The sequence below is a fragment of the Marmota flaviventris genome, chromosome 14 (genome assembly GCF_047511675.1).
Source record: "Marmota flaviventris isolate mMarFla1 chromosome 14, mMarFla1.hap1, whole genome shotgun sequence".
Classification (NCBI taxonomy): domain Eukaryota; kingdom Metazoa; phylum Chordata; class Mammalia; order Rodentia; family Sciuridae; genus Marmota; species Marmota flaviventris.
In genome coordinates this window covers 7,039,244-7,055,639 of record NC_092511.1, presented here as the reverse complement: position 1 = coordinate 7,055,639, position 16,396 = coordinate 7,039,244, and the positions used below count along the sequence as shown (strand labels likewise).

Here is a 16,396-nt window from a genome sequence, read left to right as displayed (position 1 = left end):
GATTTACGTAAACAACTCAGAAAAAAATCAAGTTTTGAATTATGTTAGAACATAAGAGACTTCAAAGGACTGAGCATTTTATTGTAACTTAAAAAAATAAATACACTGTAACTAACTTTTGTGAGCACTTTCTCTGAAAATCACAGTTCTGTAGGCCTTCATCCTTTGTCTTAGAGAAAGCAGTGTCTGCACCGACAGCCTGCCTGTGAAGCCAGCTGTGCCTGCTGGCCTTCCTAGTCAAGAAGGCCGAGGTCAATGTGGAAGTAGACGTAGGGGAAGTAGTCTTGGTTACTGAGTTGCAGCCCAGGGATCTCCACAGACGCCTAGGAGAGAGGACACGGTAGTGTTCTTAGTATAGAAACAGCTTTTCCTTTGTATTTTTGAGGAAACTTTCCAGGCACTGACCACATGTTTGGGCCTGCACAGTGCTTCTCTCTCACACACAAACACACACACACACACACACACACACACACACTCAGCCCTCCTTGGTGTGCCTCCATGTTTGTGAGGGTAGGTTTTCCCAACAGGTTGGCAAGTGCCTTATGTTTCAAGTATCCGTCCTGTGGATATCCTGGCCGCAGGCTTGGGTTAGATACCTACATCCAGGATACTTGCTGCCGCCACTTCATCCAGGTGCCGGAAGACAGAGTTCAGCACCTCCCTCAAGCGTTTGGTGGCTGACTTCTTGTGAGGCTGCAGGAGCACTGCCTGGAAGTTCACTGGCAGCCCGTACCTGCCCAGACAGACAGGCATTCAGCTACTGAGCACAGACCCAGGAAGACGAGTTTGACAGAATAAAGGAGTTCCAAGAATGAGCAGCTTCAACCAGTGTAGCTTGAAGAAAAAAGGAACCTCAGCTGGACGAAATGACCAGGGTCAGAGGTGAGACTGACCTCTAGACCTCTGCACAGAAAAAGCTGTAGAGCATGCTTAGGACTAGAGGTGAGCAGTCGCTCCCTGGCCACCGACAGGATGCCTCACACTCACTCAGGGTTTGGCTTTCAGGCCTGCTGTGGACATGAGTCACAGGGCAGCACCTGTTGGCACTGGTGCACTCAGTCAGACCCTCACTCCAAGCCTTCCCAGGCCTCACTTCATGCAGAGGGTTCCTGGGATACAGAGCTCTCCTGTTAGAGCTGCAGAAAGGCCATGTGAACCAGCCAGTGAAGCAGCCACAGGTGCTCCCGCTTGGCTGACAGCACAAGCCCAACCACTTCCTGATGCCTTTACTTCCTAGAAGCAGGTGCCATAGTGGCTGGCAGGGTGACTGGCATTTGGGTAGATCCCAGGTGAGAGGATAGGCCCAGTTAATTGCCCCCCAATCCTTTTGTTCCATCTGTGGTCAGCAGAGAGGCTGCTGTACCCTCTGGAGAGCCCTCTACCTTGGATGTGCTGCTCAGCTCCTTCCTAACCAGCTCCCATGGCTGGCATCAAGCACTGCAAACCTTGACTCCACCTGGTGGCTCTCCCTCTCCTGTGCAGCCTCTGGTGGCAGAATCCCTAACCCACGCCAGGCAACACGTCTGCTCCTGAGGCAACTGCTAGGCTCTTGCTCTGCCACTAGGATGCAACCCTTCCATTTGCCACCCTGCTGTGTCATCCTTCAGCCTGGTCACCCACCAGTCAAGGCCACTTCAGCCTGGAGGTAGCTTCAGGTCCCCCATCCTCTTTCAAGACCCATCTAGTCTGCTTTCTGCCTCTTGGTGGCAGCATCCCTGTCCTACGCCTTCCCCGTCTCCCAGAACGTGGCCTCCAGCAGTAGCTGTCCAGCTCTCCTCCTCAGACAAGATGCTGCCCAGGCTGTTGCCCTGGCCTGCCTGGGAGAGGAGCCACCACTTCATGATGGCGGAGGTCACTGGTGGGAGCTGTCCTGTTGCTGCAGAACTTAGCCTTTCCCCATTACCATCCCCTTCCCTTTACCATAGTGACTTCATACCTATCAAACATGAAAGCTTCTCAACTCCAGAGCTCTCGTACTCAGAGCCAAATCTGAGAGTAATGTCCTACATTACTTCAACCACTGCCCTTCAGCTTCTCTCAATGACCTCCTAAAGGCCAAATCCAAAGGACATGCTAAACCTCAGCCTTTCATCCTGCTCCCTCCTCCCACCACGGACTTCTCCATTCACCCCTTAAATGTCAGGGCTCCCCCTTGGCACTTTTCCTCCATGCAGCTCTCCGAGTGATCTCATTCCCCAAACCTACCACCACGATAATATCTTTTCCCCACCAAAACCCAGCTCCCAGCCAGCTGCAGTAACCTCATCCCAGCCTGTTGCTCTCAGCACCTGTTCCATCTGCGTCTTGGGTCACTGAAGCATCTGGTGTCCTTCATCCATGAGGGCCAGCCAGCACCTCCTCAACTGAGGGCTGTGTCCCCTTTACCTGGATTTTATTCAACCAAGAAACATTTCCATCGACCCTAGGCTGGATAACAGATGGAGAGAGGAGCCAGACTTCCCACTGCAGGGGGGACAAAAGCCACAAGCAGCCAGGAGTGAGCCATGGTGCTAGATGGGGGCCCGGGAGGCGGTGGCTCACTTCCTCCCCTTACATGTCTTTCCTCCAAGGATCTTGTTGGCTCCCTATGTCTTTAGATTATGGTATCTCCATGTGGCAGGCTATGAGAAAGCCTTCCAAAAGAATCAAATAGCTCTACACATACTGATCTGAGTGGAATATAAAATAAGTTATAGAGCATTAAGTATAAACAGGAGAATAACGAGTCTCAAAGCACTAACCGTGGTAATCGATGGGCACTGAGAATAGTACATATTTCTGAGCTTGAATTAAAAAAAAAAACAAAACTCCATTATCAAATTTTTTTCCTGCTGTACTTTAAATCAAACCCAGGACCTCATGCATGCCAGGCAAGTGCTCTACGACCAAGCCATAATCCCAACCCCTGAACTTGAAATTTTTTACAGTGCACATGAATTATAACTATATTCAAGAAAAATGGGGAGTAAAGGATGACATGCATTGATAGTTTTCAAAAGGAATTATTTTTGCATATACTTTCAAGGGAAACACTTGAAAGTTTTACTGAACTTACTTAAGATTTTTAGGGATATATTCTCTACCTGTCTCTTGAGCAGATGGGCAACCCATGTGGCCTGGACAGGCCACACTGCATGGGGCCTGAGAACACATCTCCAGCACCAGGAGGGTTGGTCTGGGCTCTCTCCTACACACAGCTAGACCAGGTTAGCTGGTGCACCCTGTAACTCAATGCGATGATCTGTCGCAGCAGGCCTCTAAGGAGGGCACGAGTATCATGCAGAGGTGTGTACATGTGTGGGTGTCGGGAGGAAGAACAAGGAACCAGAGTTGGGTCTGTATGGGGCAAAAACATACATGGACACTTATGTAGAAGAGGAACTGAAGCCGAGACCCACAGAGGCTGACGGCAGCAGGGAGAGGACAGGAGAGTGAGGACAGAGGAGGCCGGTGTATCACGGGGTGCAGGGCTGAAGGTTGTAGGGCCTAAGGATGGGAGGTGTCCAGGCTGGCAGCCAGACTCGGGGTGTGGGATGGAAGGGATGGTGAGGCCCTTGGCTGAACCAGGGATGCCAGAGGAGGCGTGAGGGAGAGAGGATGAGCCAGCTGTCCAGGAAGCACCTCCAGCAGCAAACGGCAGACCCTGGAGACCAAGAAACAGGGCAAGTTGGGAACCGCCGGCGGAGACCAGAGGGATCCAGAGGCACCCTCCAGAACAGGCAGGGAAGGGGTCCCTGGAGCTCACCCAGAGGGTCATAGGGAACAGAGAAGCCAGCAGCCTGCAGGGCACAGCAGCCAACATGTGTGACACTGCCAAGATCCAGCACACTTAAGGGAACAGACATGATCAGAGTAAGACAGAGAAGCAGGCTTCAAACAGCATTTCCCGTAATGAAGTGGTGGTGCTCCCCAGGATCCCAGTAACTCAGGAGGCTGAGGCAGGAGGATCACAAGTCCAAGGTCAGACTTGGCAAATTAGTGAGACCCCCAGAGACCTGTCTCAAAAATTAAAAACAGAATAAAAAAGACTGGGGATGGGGGGAAAAGGCATTTCCTGTCTGATAAAATTTCCATACAAATTATATATTAAAAATCCTTATATCAAGAAATATCTATTAAAAATCACTTGGGTGCAGGGATAGAGCACTTGCTTAGCAAGCATGAGGCCCTGGGTTTGGTCTGCAGTGTACGCACACACGCGCGTGCACACCACACACACACACACACTCACACACCCCACTAGAAACCAAAACGGGCATGTCCCAGGATATATTACAAATAACTTTTTTTTCCTTTTCTTTTTGGTCCTGAGCAGTGCTTGGGATAGAACCCCAGGGCCTTGCACTTTCTAGAAAAGCCACACCTCTAGTCCTGTACAGGTGATTTTTATTCATCCTTTGTGTTTGTTTACCTATAATTTTCAAATATTCCACGGTGAACCTCTTTTGGTTTTATTAAAAAAAATAATAAGGCAAAACAAAATTCACCGGTGATGGTTTGGCTTTTATTTTCTTTGCGGGCCACCCTAACTACTGGTCTTAGAGGTTGAGGGCTGAGACAGTCTGGGACATCTTCCAGGAGCCACTAGGCCCCTCAGGCCCAACAAGTCCACCCAGGGTAGGAGAGTGAGGCACGAGAGGAAGCCCAGGTGACCCTGGCCTGAGCCTGGCCCGACGGGAAGGAGCAGCAGACAAGGGGCGGGGGGCACGTGGCCGAGGGGGCTTCTCTGGCCTCAGGAAGTCAAGAGAGCTGCTGAGAACCAGTCAGGAGGGCAAGCAGAGGGCAAGAAGACGGTAGGAAAGGGGAAGGCGGGAGCTTGGTGGCCCAGAGCTGGTCCCTCCTGCCCACCCTCAGGACAGCTGGGCCCCCTCACGCACCTGAGCACGGACTCCACAAACACTCTGAGGGCCTTTATGTGAATCCAGGCAACAAAAGCCTCGCTGAAGTTCACCTTGAGCCAGCGCAGCAGGGGGCCCTGCAGAGACAGGACAGCCACATGACCCCTCCAGCCACTGGCCGAAAGCGACCCAGGAAAGGACTCAGGTGTTGACAGAGCAAGCCCTGAGCTGAGAAGAAATGCCCAGGAACCAGCAGAAGCAGAGTCGGAAGAGCCCCAGGGGAGGCTCAGGGCCACCGTGTCCAGGGCGTCGGGTGCTGGGGAAGCTCAGCCGGTCAGCCACCAGGCACATGCGAGGGGCCACCACAGACTGGGGCATGAGGGCAGGGCAGCCCCTGACCTCAAGGCTGTCGGTGGGCAGCTTCTGACATTGACCAGCCAAGGAGCCCACCTTCTGGGAAGGCCCCGCCCTTGGGGTCCTGGTACCATCCACCAACTGCCACTCCAGAGGTTTCTCAAGCCCCATCTATGGCCACAACAACAGCCACTGAGACTGGGGTGGCCGGTCCTCTGGGGGAGCTCAAGAGCCCCAAGCTTCCATCCGATAGCACCAACTGCCCACCAAGGTCAGGGGCAGGTCCAGCCAGGGCAGCCAAACAAGGAGACTGAGAGCTGCCTGCCACCACCCCCACCAGGGCCCTGCCCATCACCAGCCCCAGCCACCTGGCCAGGGCACAAGCACGCTGGCCCACAAGCACCATTCCCTGCCGGGAGGGGCAGCTCCAGAGGGGCCTGCAGATCAGAGGAAGGCGTGATTCCGGGCTCCTCAAACGAATTTAAGAACTCACAAGCCGGATGAGACAACAGAAATGCAAGGACGCGTTTTCTCAGAAGACACCTGAGCTGGCAGGGAGATGCGCGCAGGGACCCCCAGGACTCCCGGGGGCTGCTTACCTCGCCCTCGCCCTCACTCTCTCTCTCTCTGTCGGTCTGCCCCGCAGCAGGCCTATCAGGGTTCCCTAGCGGGGTTACCTTAACCTTGTGGTCCCGGAAGGTAGATGATCCCTTTTTAAGAGCAACACAGGAAGTTTGCTAAAGGCACAGAAATGATTTATTAATCTTTCAGCAAACATGCATCACAAACACACAGAATAATTCTCATTGCCCGAAGAGCTGTGACAGCAAGCACAGACACCCTGGCCCGCCCAGGCACTCATGTACTGCCTGTTAGGATGTGGCAGAGCCAAAGCATTGGCTCCCGACGCCAGCAAGTGGGGCTGGTCCCACGCCACCTCCCTGCCTGGCCTGGGTCAACACCTCCACTGTCCACCATGGGCAAATAAGGACAGCACAAGAGGCACTAGTAGAAAGGGCCCTGCCTGCAGAGCTGGTCTGCCCGGGCTCGGTCACGGTGTCCCTGCCACACCCGCCACAGATGCCTCCTTGGCATTCACAGAGCACTGACGCGTGCCACGTGCAGAAAATTAGTCAGGCATGCTTGTGAGGCCACTTCACCCTCCATCTCCTGTCTCTGAAAGCAGGTGGAAAACAGGACAGTTCCACCCTGTGCTGTCAACGCACCCTGAAACTTGGGCCCTCTCTGTCGCCTCTGATGGAGGAAGCAGAAAGGATAACGATGCGGGGTGTGTCACTTCCAACCAGGCCAGGAGGAGAGCCATCTCCAGACAGCAGGGGCCACCTGCAGCTGAGCCCCAGTCAGTCTCTGCTCACTGGCACGGCTTCCTGGGGCTCCACTCCCACCTGCAGGGAGCCCTGGCAGCCTCTCTGGGGCAGCGTGGGGGTGCTGAAGTCCACACCTCGTGCAGACAACACATGGCAGCCTGGCACTCAGTGGGCAACCTGAGCCCCACATGGCAGGTGGCAGGCGTCTTTGTGTCACCCTGACTCAAGAGAGCCTGGCAGATCTGCCAGCATGGAGGCGGGTGCCAAAGGTCCTACTTCACCACCTGTCCTCTGGCAGGGCTCTAACTGGACACATCTGGCCTCATCCAGGAACACCGTGGCAGTGTGGGGTCAAGACCATAGCGACCAGGGAAGGCCCAACTGAAGAGAACAGCAGGGCATTCGTGAGCAAGCGGGCATCGAGCAGGGACACCCTTGGGCTTGCTGTTCTCGGGCACTGCCTGGGTATGCCAGGCCTGTGACACTGCTCCAAGGACAGGAGCAACCTCGGGGGCACAGGGCCCAGCAGCCTTCCAGTCTGAGGAGCACAGGTGCACATTCGCTTGGTGCACACACGTGTCTCTGCTTTCGCTCCCGGGGAGGCGGCTAACCGTCCCCAGGCTGGGTTCGACGTCCCCGGCCCTGGCTCCTCCCCAAAGGGAAGCACCAGGGGGCTCCGGGATCCAGTCTAGGGGCTCCATGGCTCATGCTCTCTCCCGAGGTGGTGGCTGCTTTCCTGCCAAAGAGCACTGACCCAGGTCAAGGTGGACGTGTAGGTCCCCGGCCTTCTGCCTGACGTGGGAGGAGGCCCGGGGCGAACACCCGGCCACGTGTGCAACACTCCTGCCTGCTCTTCTCCCCAAGCACAGACACACAGCCTTCTGTTTACACACACTCCTCAGCAAGGCCTGAGCACATTCTACTCATTCTTCCCTCCTCTCTCCTCCTAAGAACCCTTCCCAGTAGGGATGGGGGAGAAGAGGCGGAGACCCTCCCATCCAGATGGGCTCCTTGGGATGCTCATCCAAAGAGAGGTTCCTCTGGGCTCTGCAGCTACAGGACACCCAGTCTGCAAGGTGCCCATTTTACAGAGAGGTGGCAACTCCCTCCAAACTACACTCTGGTCTCTCCAGTTCTTCTCCCTCGTGAGCCAGGCTGCCCCCTCCACAGCATTTCCAAGTGGCTGTGATCGGAAGTCCCAGCTAAGTACCCTCTCTCTGCTAAGAGCACAGGGGAGGTCAATACAGGCGCTGGTGACGCCCTGGAAGCCACACAGCCAAAGTCAGCAGATGACTGGCGCCATTCATGCTCCGAGGAGATGGCCACACTGGGCACAGAGGATTCATCTAGAGCCCACCTGCCCTGCGTGACCCTGGGGCTGCACTTCCCACCTGCAGGGAGACCTTAGGCAGGGTCCTCTAGCCAAAGGAGGGGAGGGCCTCAGTTTTGGTTCTCCTCTGCAGGGGGCTGATGACCCCTTCTGGTAAGTGCAGAGGTCAGGGCAGGCGAGAGCCGGTGTAGCGCGGCACAGTGTGGGCTCACAGTTCATGGCCCTTGGAATCACCTGTGTTCCTCCTTACCATCCTTTCCCAGACCTGCTCTCGAGGCCCTTGAGACAGCTGTTCCTGAAGGGGTGAGCCCAGGGGACACTGTGATTTAGAAGAGGGCATTCGCCCCAAGAGCCTTCAGGGGGCAGCTCAATTGTGTGAAATTCACCGCCTGCCTGGGATACTCACATACTGTTGCTTCTTATCAGACAGCAACCTGGTCATCTCTTCCCTTTCCCTTTTAATTTCTTTCTCATCATAGAAAAATTCACGAACAGTGAACCTGAAAACAAGAGCTGTCACTAAGAAGCTTCCAAAAGTGGCAGACACCCCCCACTCCCGGGGACACACACCAAACCTGGGGAGCCCACAGGGTGCGCCCTTACTTGTTCTCTTTGGCTTTGATTTTGAAATCATCAATCACTTTTCGAAACAGAGTCACTGTGAAGAGGCCACCCTCGTTGTCCTCGGCAATCAGTCTGTTGGGGAAAAGAATCCACACACTGCACCGTCTACCAGTGTCCCCTTGAGCCAGCTGCACTGGAGCTGGGCTCCCGGGAGGTCAGCCACTGCAGAGCTGGGCATGATGGCCATGCTGGGGGCCCTGGCAGCCAGGGGACGGGGAACCACAGGTGACCCTTATCGTTTCCTTGCTCCGGGTTGGCTCCCTCCTTCCCTTCCACACTCCGCTCCAGCCAGGGCCCCAGAGCCTCCAGGGATCTGAAGGTGGGAGCCGTGGGGAGTGAGGAGGACGGGCTGCCTCCTGCTCACTAAATGGCTTTGGATCAAGTCCCTCTGGGGCTTCGGTCACGGAGGCTGGGCCAGGGAGTCCTCGGCACTCTTGCTTATAAGGAAGCAGGGTAGATTTCCAGTTGGTAGAAACCACCCCACAAGGTCCAGTTCACTTCCAATGTCACCAAGTGCCATATGGCTACCACAGCATCCCCAGCACGCCTCAGCACAGGACCACTGGTGTCACTGTCCCCAGGAACACAGGTGCTCCTGAAGCCAGTGGTCTACGCACCTCCAAGTCCCATTGGCCAGAAGCCCCTGATACTGGGAGTGCTGGCCAACGGCATGCCCCGGGCACATGCGGGCCTGGTCACCGCTCCTGTTTCTCAGAGCTCAGACCCACAGGAGCCACTCCCGTGCTCCACATCTTTCCAGAATCGTCTGCGCAGGTGCCCTCTGCCAAGGCAGCCCCGCCTGGCAAGGCTAGGATTCCTGGGCCCGTGCAGCAGGGAGCAGCAAAGCGGCCAGGCCAGTGGGCAGCTCTGAGGCCTCTCCTCCCCTGCACACACGCTGCCGGCTCACTCCTCCCCCTCCCCTGTGACCTCAGGCAGTGACCGTCCTGTTCCTTGGCTCCTGATGGCCATCTCCAGTGAGTTAGTGGCCCTGGGGGAGCTACCTGCCACGAGGGAGCAGGCAGGGCAGAGGCCTCTAGGAGGGGAGGGGAGCAGGCAGCTCCGGGTGGGGTAAGGTAGGTGGGTGGGTGGCTCCACTCGGCGGCCTCCAAATCACAAACCAGCTCAGACTCACAGAGAGGCCTCGAGGACAGCACACACCTGCGGACCCGCCACCCTCTTAGGAGAGCAGCCATTGCCGCACAGCAGAGAGGCCCCTGCTTCCTGGCCCAGCTGCACTCTGCTTAGGTCCCAAGGTCACCACTAGCCACCCTGAAGGTGGCGTTTCTCATCCCCACCCCTCCCCAGCTTCTCCTGTGCACTGAGTGTGCCCAGGGCACAGAGATGCCATCTGCCTACTCACAGACCTTTAGGAGACAGCAGGGCACTGGTGGCCTCCTGTGGCTTTTCCTCTGCTGCTCACTCTGTTCCCAGCGCTCTGTCCCTGCTGACGCCAGGACTGGCCTGCTCGTGTTCCCAGCTCCGTGGCTCTCCACGTGGACACTGGCTTAGCCCGCTCCTCTCCTGTGCCTTTTCCTTTTTGAGGCACTGGGACGGAACCCAGGGGTGCTCCACCCCAAGCTACACCCCGGCCCTTTTTATTTTTATTTTGAGACAAGGTCTTGCTAAGTTGCCAGGCTGGCTTCAAACTTGCAAACGCCCTGCCTCAGTCTCTGGAGGAGCTGGGATTACAAGCATGTGCCACCACGCTGGGTGTCTCCTGTCACTTCTGGAGTGGCCACTGACCACTCTTCTCTGACCCCAGCAGATCACACACACTGAGCCCATCTTCCTCTCCTGCTGGGGGCGGTGGCCACTCCCTGGTCAGCCACTCCAGCCAGGTCTTGGCTTGACCCTCAAGTGGAGAAGATGGGCGCTAAGCCACAAACAAGAGTCAGGGGGCCCTGGAGGAGCCCCTCTGCTGGACAGCAGCCAGGGCAGCCTCCCAGAAGAGGGGCAGTGAAGCAATTTCCAGAGACGGCAGTCTGGTGTGGGACCAAGAGGGAATTCCAGGCCAGGGACCTGGGGACCCTGGGCCAAACCGGGCTCTCACTTACTTGGTCGACCTGGGGACCACCATGTCCGAGAGGGATTCATAGGTCTTCCTCCACTGTGCATAGCTTGGCCTGCGGGAGCAGAGTCACACAACGCTGCTGGCAGAAAGGCTCCCAGGAAGCTGCATGGCAGGGACCAGGGAGAGCCCCTAATATCCCCAAGCCTGCCGAGAGGGTCCCAGGGCTCCTGCAGAAGGTCCCTATAGGAACTCAGCTGTAGATGTCTGCCTCTTACAAATGACTTCCTGATCCTGTCCCAGGTGACCTGTGACCAGGACCACAGGATGAGGGAATGATCACAGATCTCCCAGGACAGGAGGAAGTAAGCTCACAGCAGGTGCTCAATAAATGGCTGCTTCTCCACTGCTCCATCTCCCTCCTGCCGTTACGCAGACACAACTGCCCTCCAGGAGCCCCTGTGCAGGAACGCCAGTGCCTTGGGACCCTTAGGGGCATCCTCTTCCTCACAGCTCCAGTCCCCAACGTGAAGCAAGGTTGGTGGCAGCAGAAGGGGCCCACCCTCCTCTCCACCAGGCAGTGCCAGTTTCCCTCTGTGATCCCCAAGCACAGGCCAAGACACCCCCCAACCCTTCACTCCCGGCCCACGCACTTGGGGACGATGACCAGAAGTGTGACGAGATATTCTGAATCCAGCACAAAGTCTTCTTTGCTCACAATGTCACTCAGTGTCCGAGTAAAGAGGTTCCCCCTGAAAGGCACGCGGAAGGAAAGGTGTGACCAGCAGGAAGGGCCACTGACCCTCACCCAAAGCCAGGCACCAGGGTGGGGCAGGCAGTAGCGGAGGCCTGGGAGAGGCGGGGCCAGGGCGAGCACAGGTCCCCACAGGCCGTCACTCACGCTGCTCATGCTGGGCAGCCAGCGTCCAGCCTCCTCCCCTCCGGGGACAGGGAGGCTGGCAGGGCCTGGGCTTCTGTCACCAGTGTCTTGAGGGGCTGCTGAATCCAACACCTAAGTGACCTGCACTGCCCAGCACAAGCCACAAGCTATCAGGAGGGGACCTCAGGTAGCAGCCGCCGAAGCTACTCAAGTGTCAACACAGCGGCCAGCTGCATGGGCCACCCTGGGCAGAGACAGGCTTAGACAGAGCTCCGTGTCACTTTACAGGCCTTTCTGTCCAGCAGCCAGGGGACACTCACCTGAAATAGCTTTGGACCTGCCCAGTGGACCTGGCCTGAACAAAGGGCACTGTGTTCACAGGGCATGGATCATGGCGTCGTGTGGGCCAACACGATACGCAGCTACCAAGACCAGACAGCCAGGAAGACGCGGGAGTGGAAGCCGAGGCCAGGACTGCTCCTGCCTCCGGGCACCTCCAAGCCAAGGCCAAAGCTTTCAAGACAGCGGGAAACACCTTCCTCCAGAGCCCCACCAGCCCAGGAGCCTGCTTGCCTTCCTTCCTGCCTGCCCTGGCTTATAACATCGCCACACAACTGTGTGGCCACGGACAAATCCCTCGGAAGCCCTCCAGAGGCACCCAGCTACCCTGGCCCAGCAGCAGACACAGTCTTCTCAAGCTGGGGGACTCCTATTTGCCTCTGTACCCAGCGCGAAGCAGACTTTCTATCAATGTCTGTTGAATGAATAACCGTGACTCTGCAGGTGCAGAGAGTGTGTTTTATTCTGCTTTTCATCTTTAGGGCCTAATATTAGGCCCGAGGGTATAGTAAGCACTTGCAAATGTGCATTGAAAGAAGAAAGGAAGCCGGCTGGGCTCGGCAGTGCAGGCCTGTGATTCCAGCTACTCAGAAGGCTGAGGCAGGAGGATCTCAAGTTGAGGAGAGCCTGGGCAACTTCGTGAGGCCCTGCTTCAAAATAGCTCAGTGGTAGAATGCTTGCCTAGTATGTGCATGGCCCTGAGCTTCATCCCCAGTACCAAGAAAGAAAGAGGGAAGGGGAGTGGAGGGCAGGGGAGGAAGGAGAAAAGAAGTATCAGAGGAGGGAGACTGCTTCATCACCCTCTTTGTATGTTGCCCTCCTTCACTCAGTGTATGTGCTCAATAAATCAATCAAAGTGGCTAGGCCAGGCCCTGACCAATTTTATTTTTTTTTTGGTATGGGGGATTGAACCCAGGGCACTCAAACACTGAGCCACAGCCTCAGACCTTTTTCTTTTTTATTTTGAGACAGGGCTTCATTGAGTTGCTCAGGGCCTCACTAAGTTGATGAGGCTGGCTTTGAACTTGCGATTCTCCTGCCTCAGCCTCCCTGACTGCTGAGATTATAGGCGAGCGCCATCAACCAGTTAAGAAGCCTACAACTTGTTGATGCAGCAAGGAGGCGGCTCAGCATGCTCCAGCCCCAAGGCCACCATGCCACCCTGGACCTGTGCCAAGGTCACCATTTAGAGCTCACTGCCACACCTTCCTCCCGTCCTCTCTCATGTTCTGATATGTAGTCGGGCAGCAGTGATGGCTTCTAGATGAAGTGTGCTTTTCACTCTTTGGTTCTTATTTTACACTGAAAACTACACCTTGAATATCCCTTCTTTGAGATGCTTGGGACCAGGAGTGTTTTTTGCTTTTGGACTGTTTCAGATTTGGGGATGGCAGCAGGTACATAATGAGGTATCTTGGGGAGGGGGCCCAAGCTCAGCGGAAATCCTTGAGTTTCACATGGACCTTACACACCTAGCCTGAAGGTCATGTGGTACAGTGATCTCAGTATCTCTGCATTTCACTGTGACCAGAGTCATGAGGTCACATGTGGGATTGTCCACTCACGGCCCCATGCTGGGACTCAAAAAGTCTCCGATTTGGGGGCATTTTGCATTTCAGATTAAAGACATTCAACATGTATTTGCTCTTGTCACCAAAAGAGCTAGCCCAGGGGCCCTCCAAGAGGGAAGCCCAGTAGGAGGTGACATTCCTGTGCTTGAGGAAGGCCATCAGGGGCTGGCAGCTGCTTCTGAGCCCTTGGGCCACTTCCCTTCTCTGGAGAATCTTCAGAAATCACCAACAGCGGGGCCCAGGGACCAGGGAGACTCGGGAGCTTCCCACGCCTGCCCCACCCAGTCCAGAAGCACCCCCGGGCCCCGCAGCAGCCTTCCTCCACCACCGGGGTCACCAACTCAGCACGGCAGTTCCCGCGGGGGTGGGTGGAATGGGCCTCACTTTTCTCCCGACAGCTGCACCGCGTGGGTGACGGGTCTGTCTGCCGGGCCCAGCAGCCCACTGCCTCACCCACCGTTCAGGTGGACAAACAAGGCACCCGAGTCCCTGTGGCCACTCTGCCAGGCAGGAGAGGGAAGATGCACCTCAGGGCACACGCTCCCTGCTGGCCACATACGAGGGGGTGCAACCACCTCCTCCTGCCCCAGGTCCCCTTAACGCAGCCCTGGCTCACGTTCCTCAGCTCAGGCACAGACTCTGGGTGTCCCCGCAGTGGGAAAGGCAAGCCTGAGACCCCCACGGTGGCGGTGGGCAAGGGTACGCACGTGGACCTCTTCTCCAGGTTTTCCAGGGTCGTCTTCAGGGCGCTGTAGGCTGCCGTGCGGGACTTCAGGTCCGACTCGATCTGTGCCAGTTGCTGTCGGGGTAGGAAACGCTCTGTCACCCCAAGTGATGAAGGAGGTGCCCGAATGTCTCAAAATAACCACCAAGTGCTCAGGGGACACGTGAGAAAAGCAGCAGCCACCACCAGATGAGATGGCACTCACCTGTAACCCCAGCAACTCGGGAGGCTGAGGCAGGGGAATCGCAAGTTCAAGGCCTGCCTCAGCAACTTAGTGAGGCCCTGAGCAACTTAGTGAGAAGCTGCCTCAAAATAAAAATGAATAAATAAATAAAAGAGCTGGAACATAGTTCAGCCGTAAAGCACCCCTGGGTTAGATCCCCAGGACCAAAAAGAAAAGAAAGAAAAGAAAAACAGCTGCCCCCCAAATGGCAGGAAGAGGGGGCTTTGACCTCCCCTCCGTTTCCCTGTCATCCCAGCAACTGGGCCTATGGTGAGCCCACGCCTGGGAGGAGGAGGGGACAACACACCACTCTGTAGGCACTGAGGACCAAGTCACAATGACTTGTCAGCATCACACTCTGAGACCAACTCTCTCCATTTCCAGCCCATGCCTCCCCAGCCGGCGCCCCGAGGAGCTGCGCCAGAGGAGCTGCGCCACACTCAGCCCTCACGGTCACCATCTCCAGCCTGTGTGGGCAGGAAGTCGCTCCAGCTTCCAGGTGGACCCCCTTATCCTGGAGTACATTCTGGACCCAGGCCCACCTCCCGTGGGCTGGCAGGGAGAGTGGTCCAAGCCCACCGCTGGACGCCGGCCATCAGCCCCCGCGGAGCCGTTACACCCTAGACACCAGCAAACACAGCAGACCATGGTGCCATCACTGAGATGGGGACACGAGATACAAAACATGGACAATCTGATTCTAAATATATATATATATAATATGTGTGTGGGAGGGAGGCTCCTCTTTGAATACCAGTGACCTTTAGAATGAAGGGCACAGGAGTCGGTGACGATCCTGCACTTACTGCACAGCCACACTGCACAACTGTACTACCCCCGCTCACTGCACACCTAAAGTGCACAAATGAACACCATGCTGCACTTGCTACCCAGCTGTGCTGGCAACTGTACAACCCAGTATACCATTCACCTCCACCACGTGACGTTCAGCTATAGCGCTCTCTACTGGTGCGCGGACAACTGCGCTCCATGCAGAAGACCCCGGAACAGTGTCATCACCAAAATGATTCTTTTTTTTTTGGTGCTGGGGATTGAACCCAGGACTTTCTGCATGTGAGGCAAGCCCTCTACCAACTGAGCTACATCCCCAGCCCAATCTTACTTTCTAATAAAATATTTATACTTTTTTTTTTTAAGTGAGCAGCTGTTCAGTGGTAGAGCCCCCGCCATGCAGAAGGCCCTGGGTTGATCCCCAGCACTACCAAAAAAAGTAAAATGAAAACAACAACAAAATCACTGTTTATCCTTTTTTTTTGATTACACCATAAGCCAGAGAAAAGCTGCTGAGGGTGCTTGGACACCAGCCAGACAGAGAGAGCTGAGGCCTGGGACCCAGTGAGGCCCCATACACGCCAGGTCCAGCTCCTACTGGTGGGACCTGGTGTAAGCTCCAGGACCCCCCGAGCCACATCCACAGGACACTGAGGCAACTCGGGGGCTTCCTTGGAGGAGGAGGTCTCTGGCTGGCAGAACCAGACCTCTTGTTGGAAGAACTGGGGTGTCACGCAAGGGTTCCTGGTGCAGGAAGGACAGAGGGAGCTGCTACCCCACGGCTCTGCCCCAGCTGGCCCTGTGGTGGAGCCACCAGGGCTTCCTCGGGCAGCAGCGCCATGCACACAGCTCAACTCCTGGGCTTTGGTCCCGGGAGCCGGGCTCCCCTCCCCGCATGCACCTCAGCACTGCTGGGCACGCCTTGGCCTCCCAGCTACTTCTCATCTGAAATCAGAGGACACTGGACCCACTTGTGGGTGAGGAGGGAAGTAAGAGAGCCTGGCAGGGCTCCCAGCGCTATCAAAACCAGCGCCTCCTCCCCCTCCTGCCCTGCTGTCCTGCCAAAGCCACTCAGGTACCTGGACTAGAGAGAAGCCTGGCCTCCGCCCCAACTCTGCTGCCTGCTACGTGGGGCCTCCACTGGATCTAGCATCCCTGGACTCTGAATTCCAAGCTGGTACAGGGCGAGGCAGGGCAGGGCAGGGCCCGCCCCACAAACAGCCATGTGCTCTGGCTCCACGGTGGACGTGCACAGTACCTCCCAGAAGCTGCACCTGGCACGGGCACCTGGGCAGCCCCCCCGTGAAGGGCCTTCCAGAATCACCGCCTGATTGTCGTGGGAGGAGCTGGGACCCTGTGATGTAAGCACTGCTCGCAGGAGC

At 56.3% G+C, this 16,396-nt stretch overlaps 1 protein-coding gene across 3 annotated transcripts in view; it reads right to left on the bottom strand.

Annotated features, from left to right (window-relative positions):
• Positions 1 to 32: 32 nt before the first annotated feature.
• The window catches only part of Atp6v1c2 (ATPase H+ transporting V1 subunit C2), a 47,824-nt gene continuing 31,460 nt past the window's right edge, over positions 33 to 16,396 (bottom strand). Inside the window, exons 6-14 of one of the 3 annotated variants that reach the window (XM_027937793.2) lie at positions 13,983 to 14,074; positions 11,139 to 11,237; positions 10,532 to 10,600; positions 8,457 to 8,549; positions 8,260 to 8,353; positions 5,795 to 5,932; positions 4,881 to 4,978; positions 604 to 736; positions 135 to 323 (exon numbers count right to left, since the gene is read on the bottom strand). In XM_027937793.2, coding sequence (XP_027793594.1) covers positions 234 to 323; positions 604 to 736; positions 4,881 to 4,978; positions 5,795 to 5,932; positions 8,260 to 8,353; positions 8,457 to 8,549; positions 10,532 to 10,600; positions 11,139 to 11,237; positions 13,983 to 14,074 — 906 coding nt within the window. In that variant the 3' untranslated portion in view covers positions 135 to 233. Of the gene's footprint in view, positions 324 to 603; positions 737 to 4,880; positions 4,979 to 5,794; positions 5,933 to 8,259; positions 8,354 to 8,456; positions 8,550 to 10,531; positions 10,601 to 11,138; positions 11,238 to 13,982; positions 14,075 to 16,396 lie in introns of all 3 variants that reach the window. The other 2 variants (XM_071601334.1, XM_071601333.1) reach the window with 2 other exon arrangements.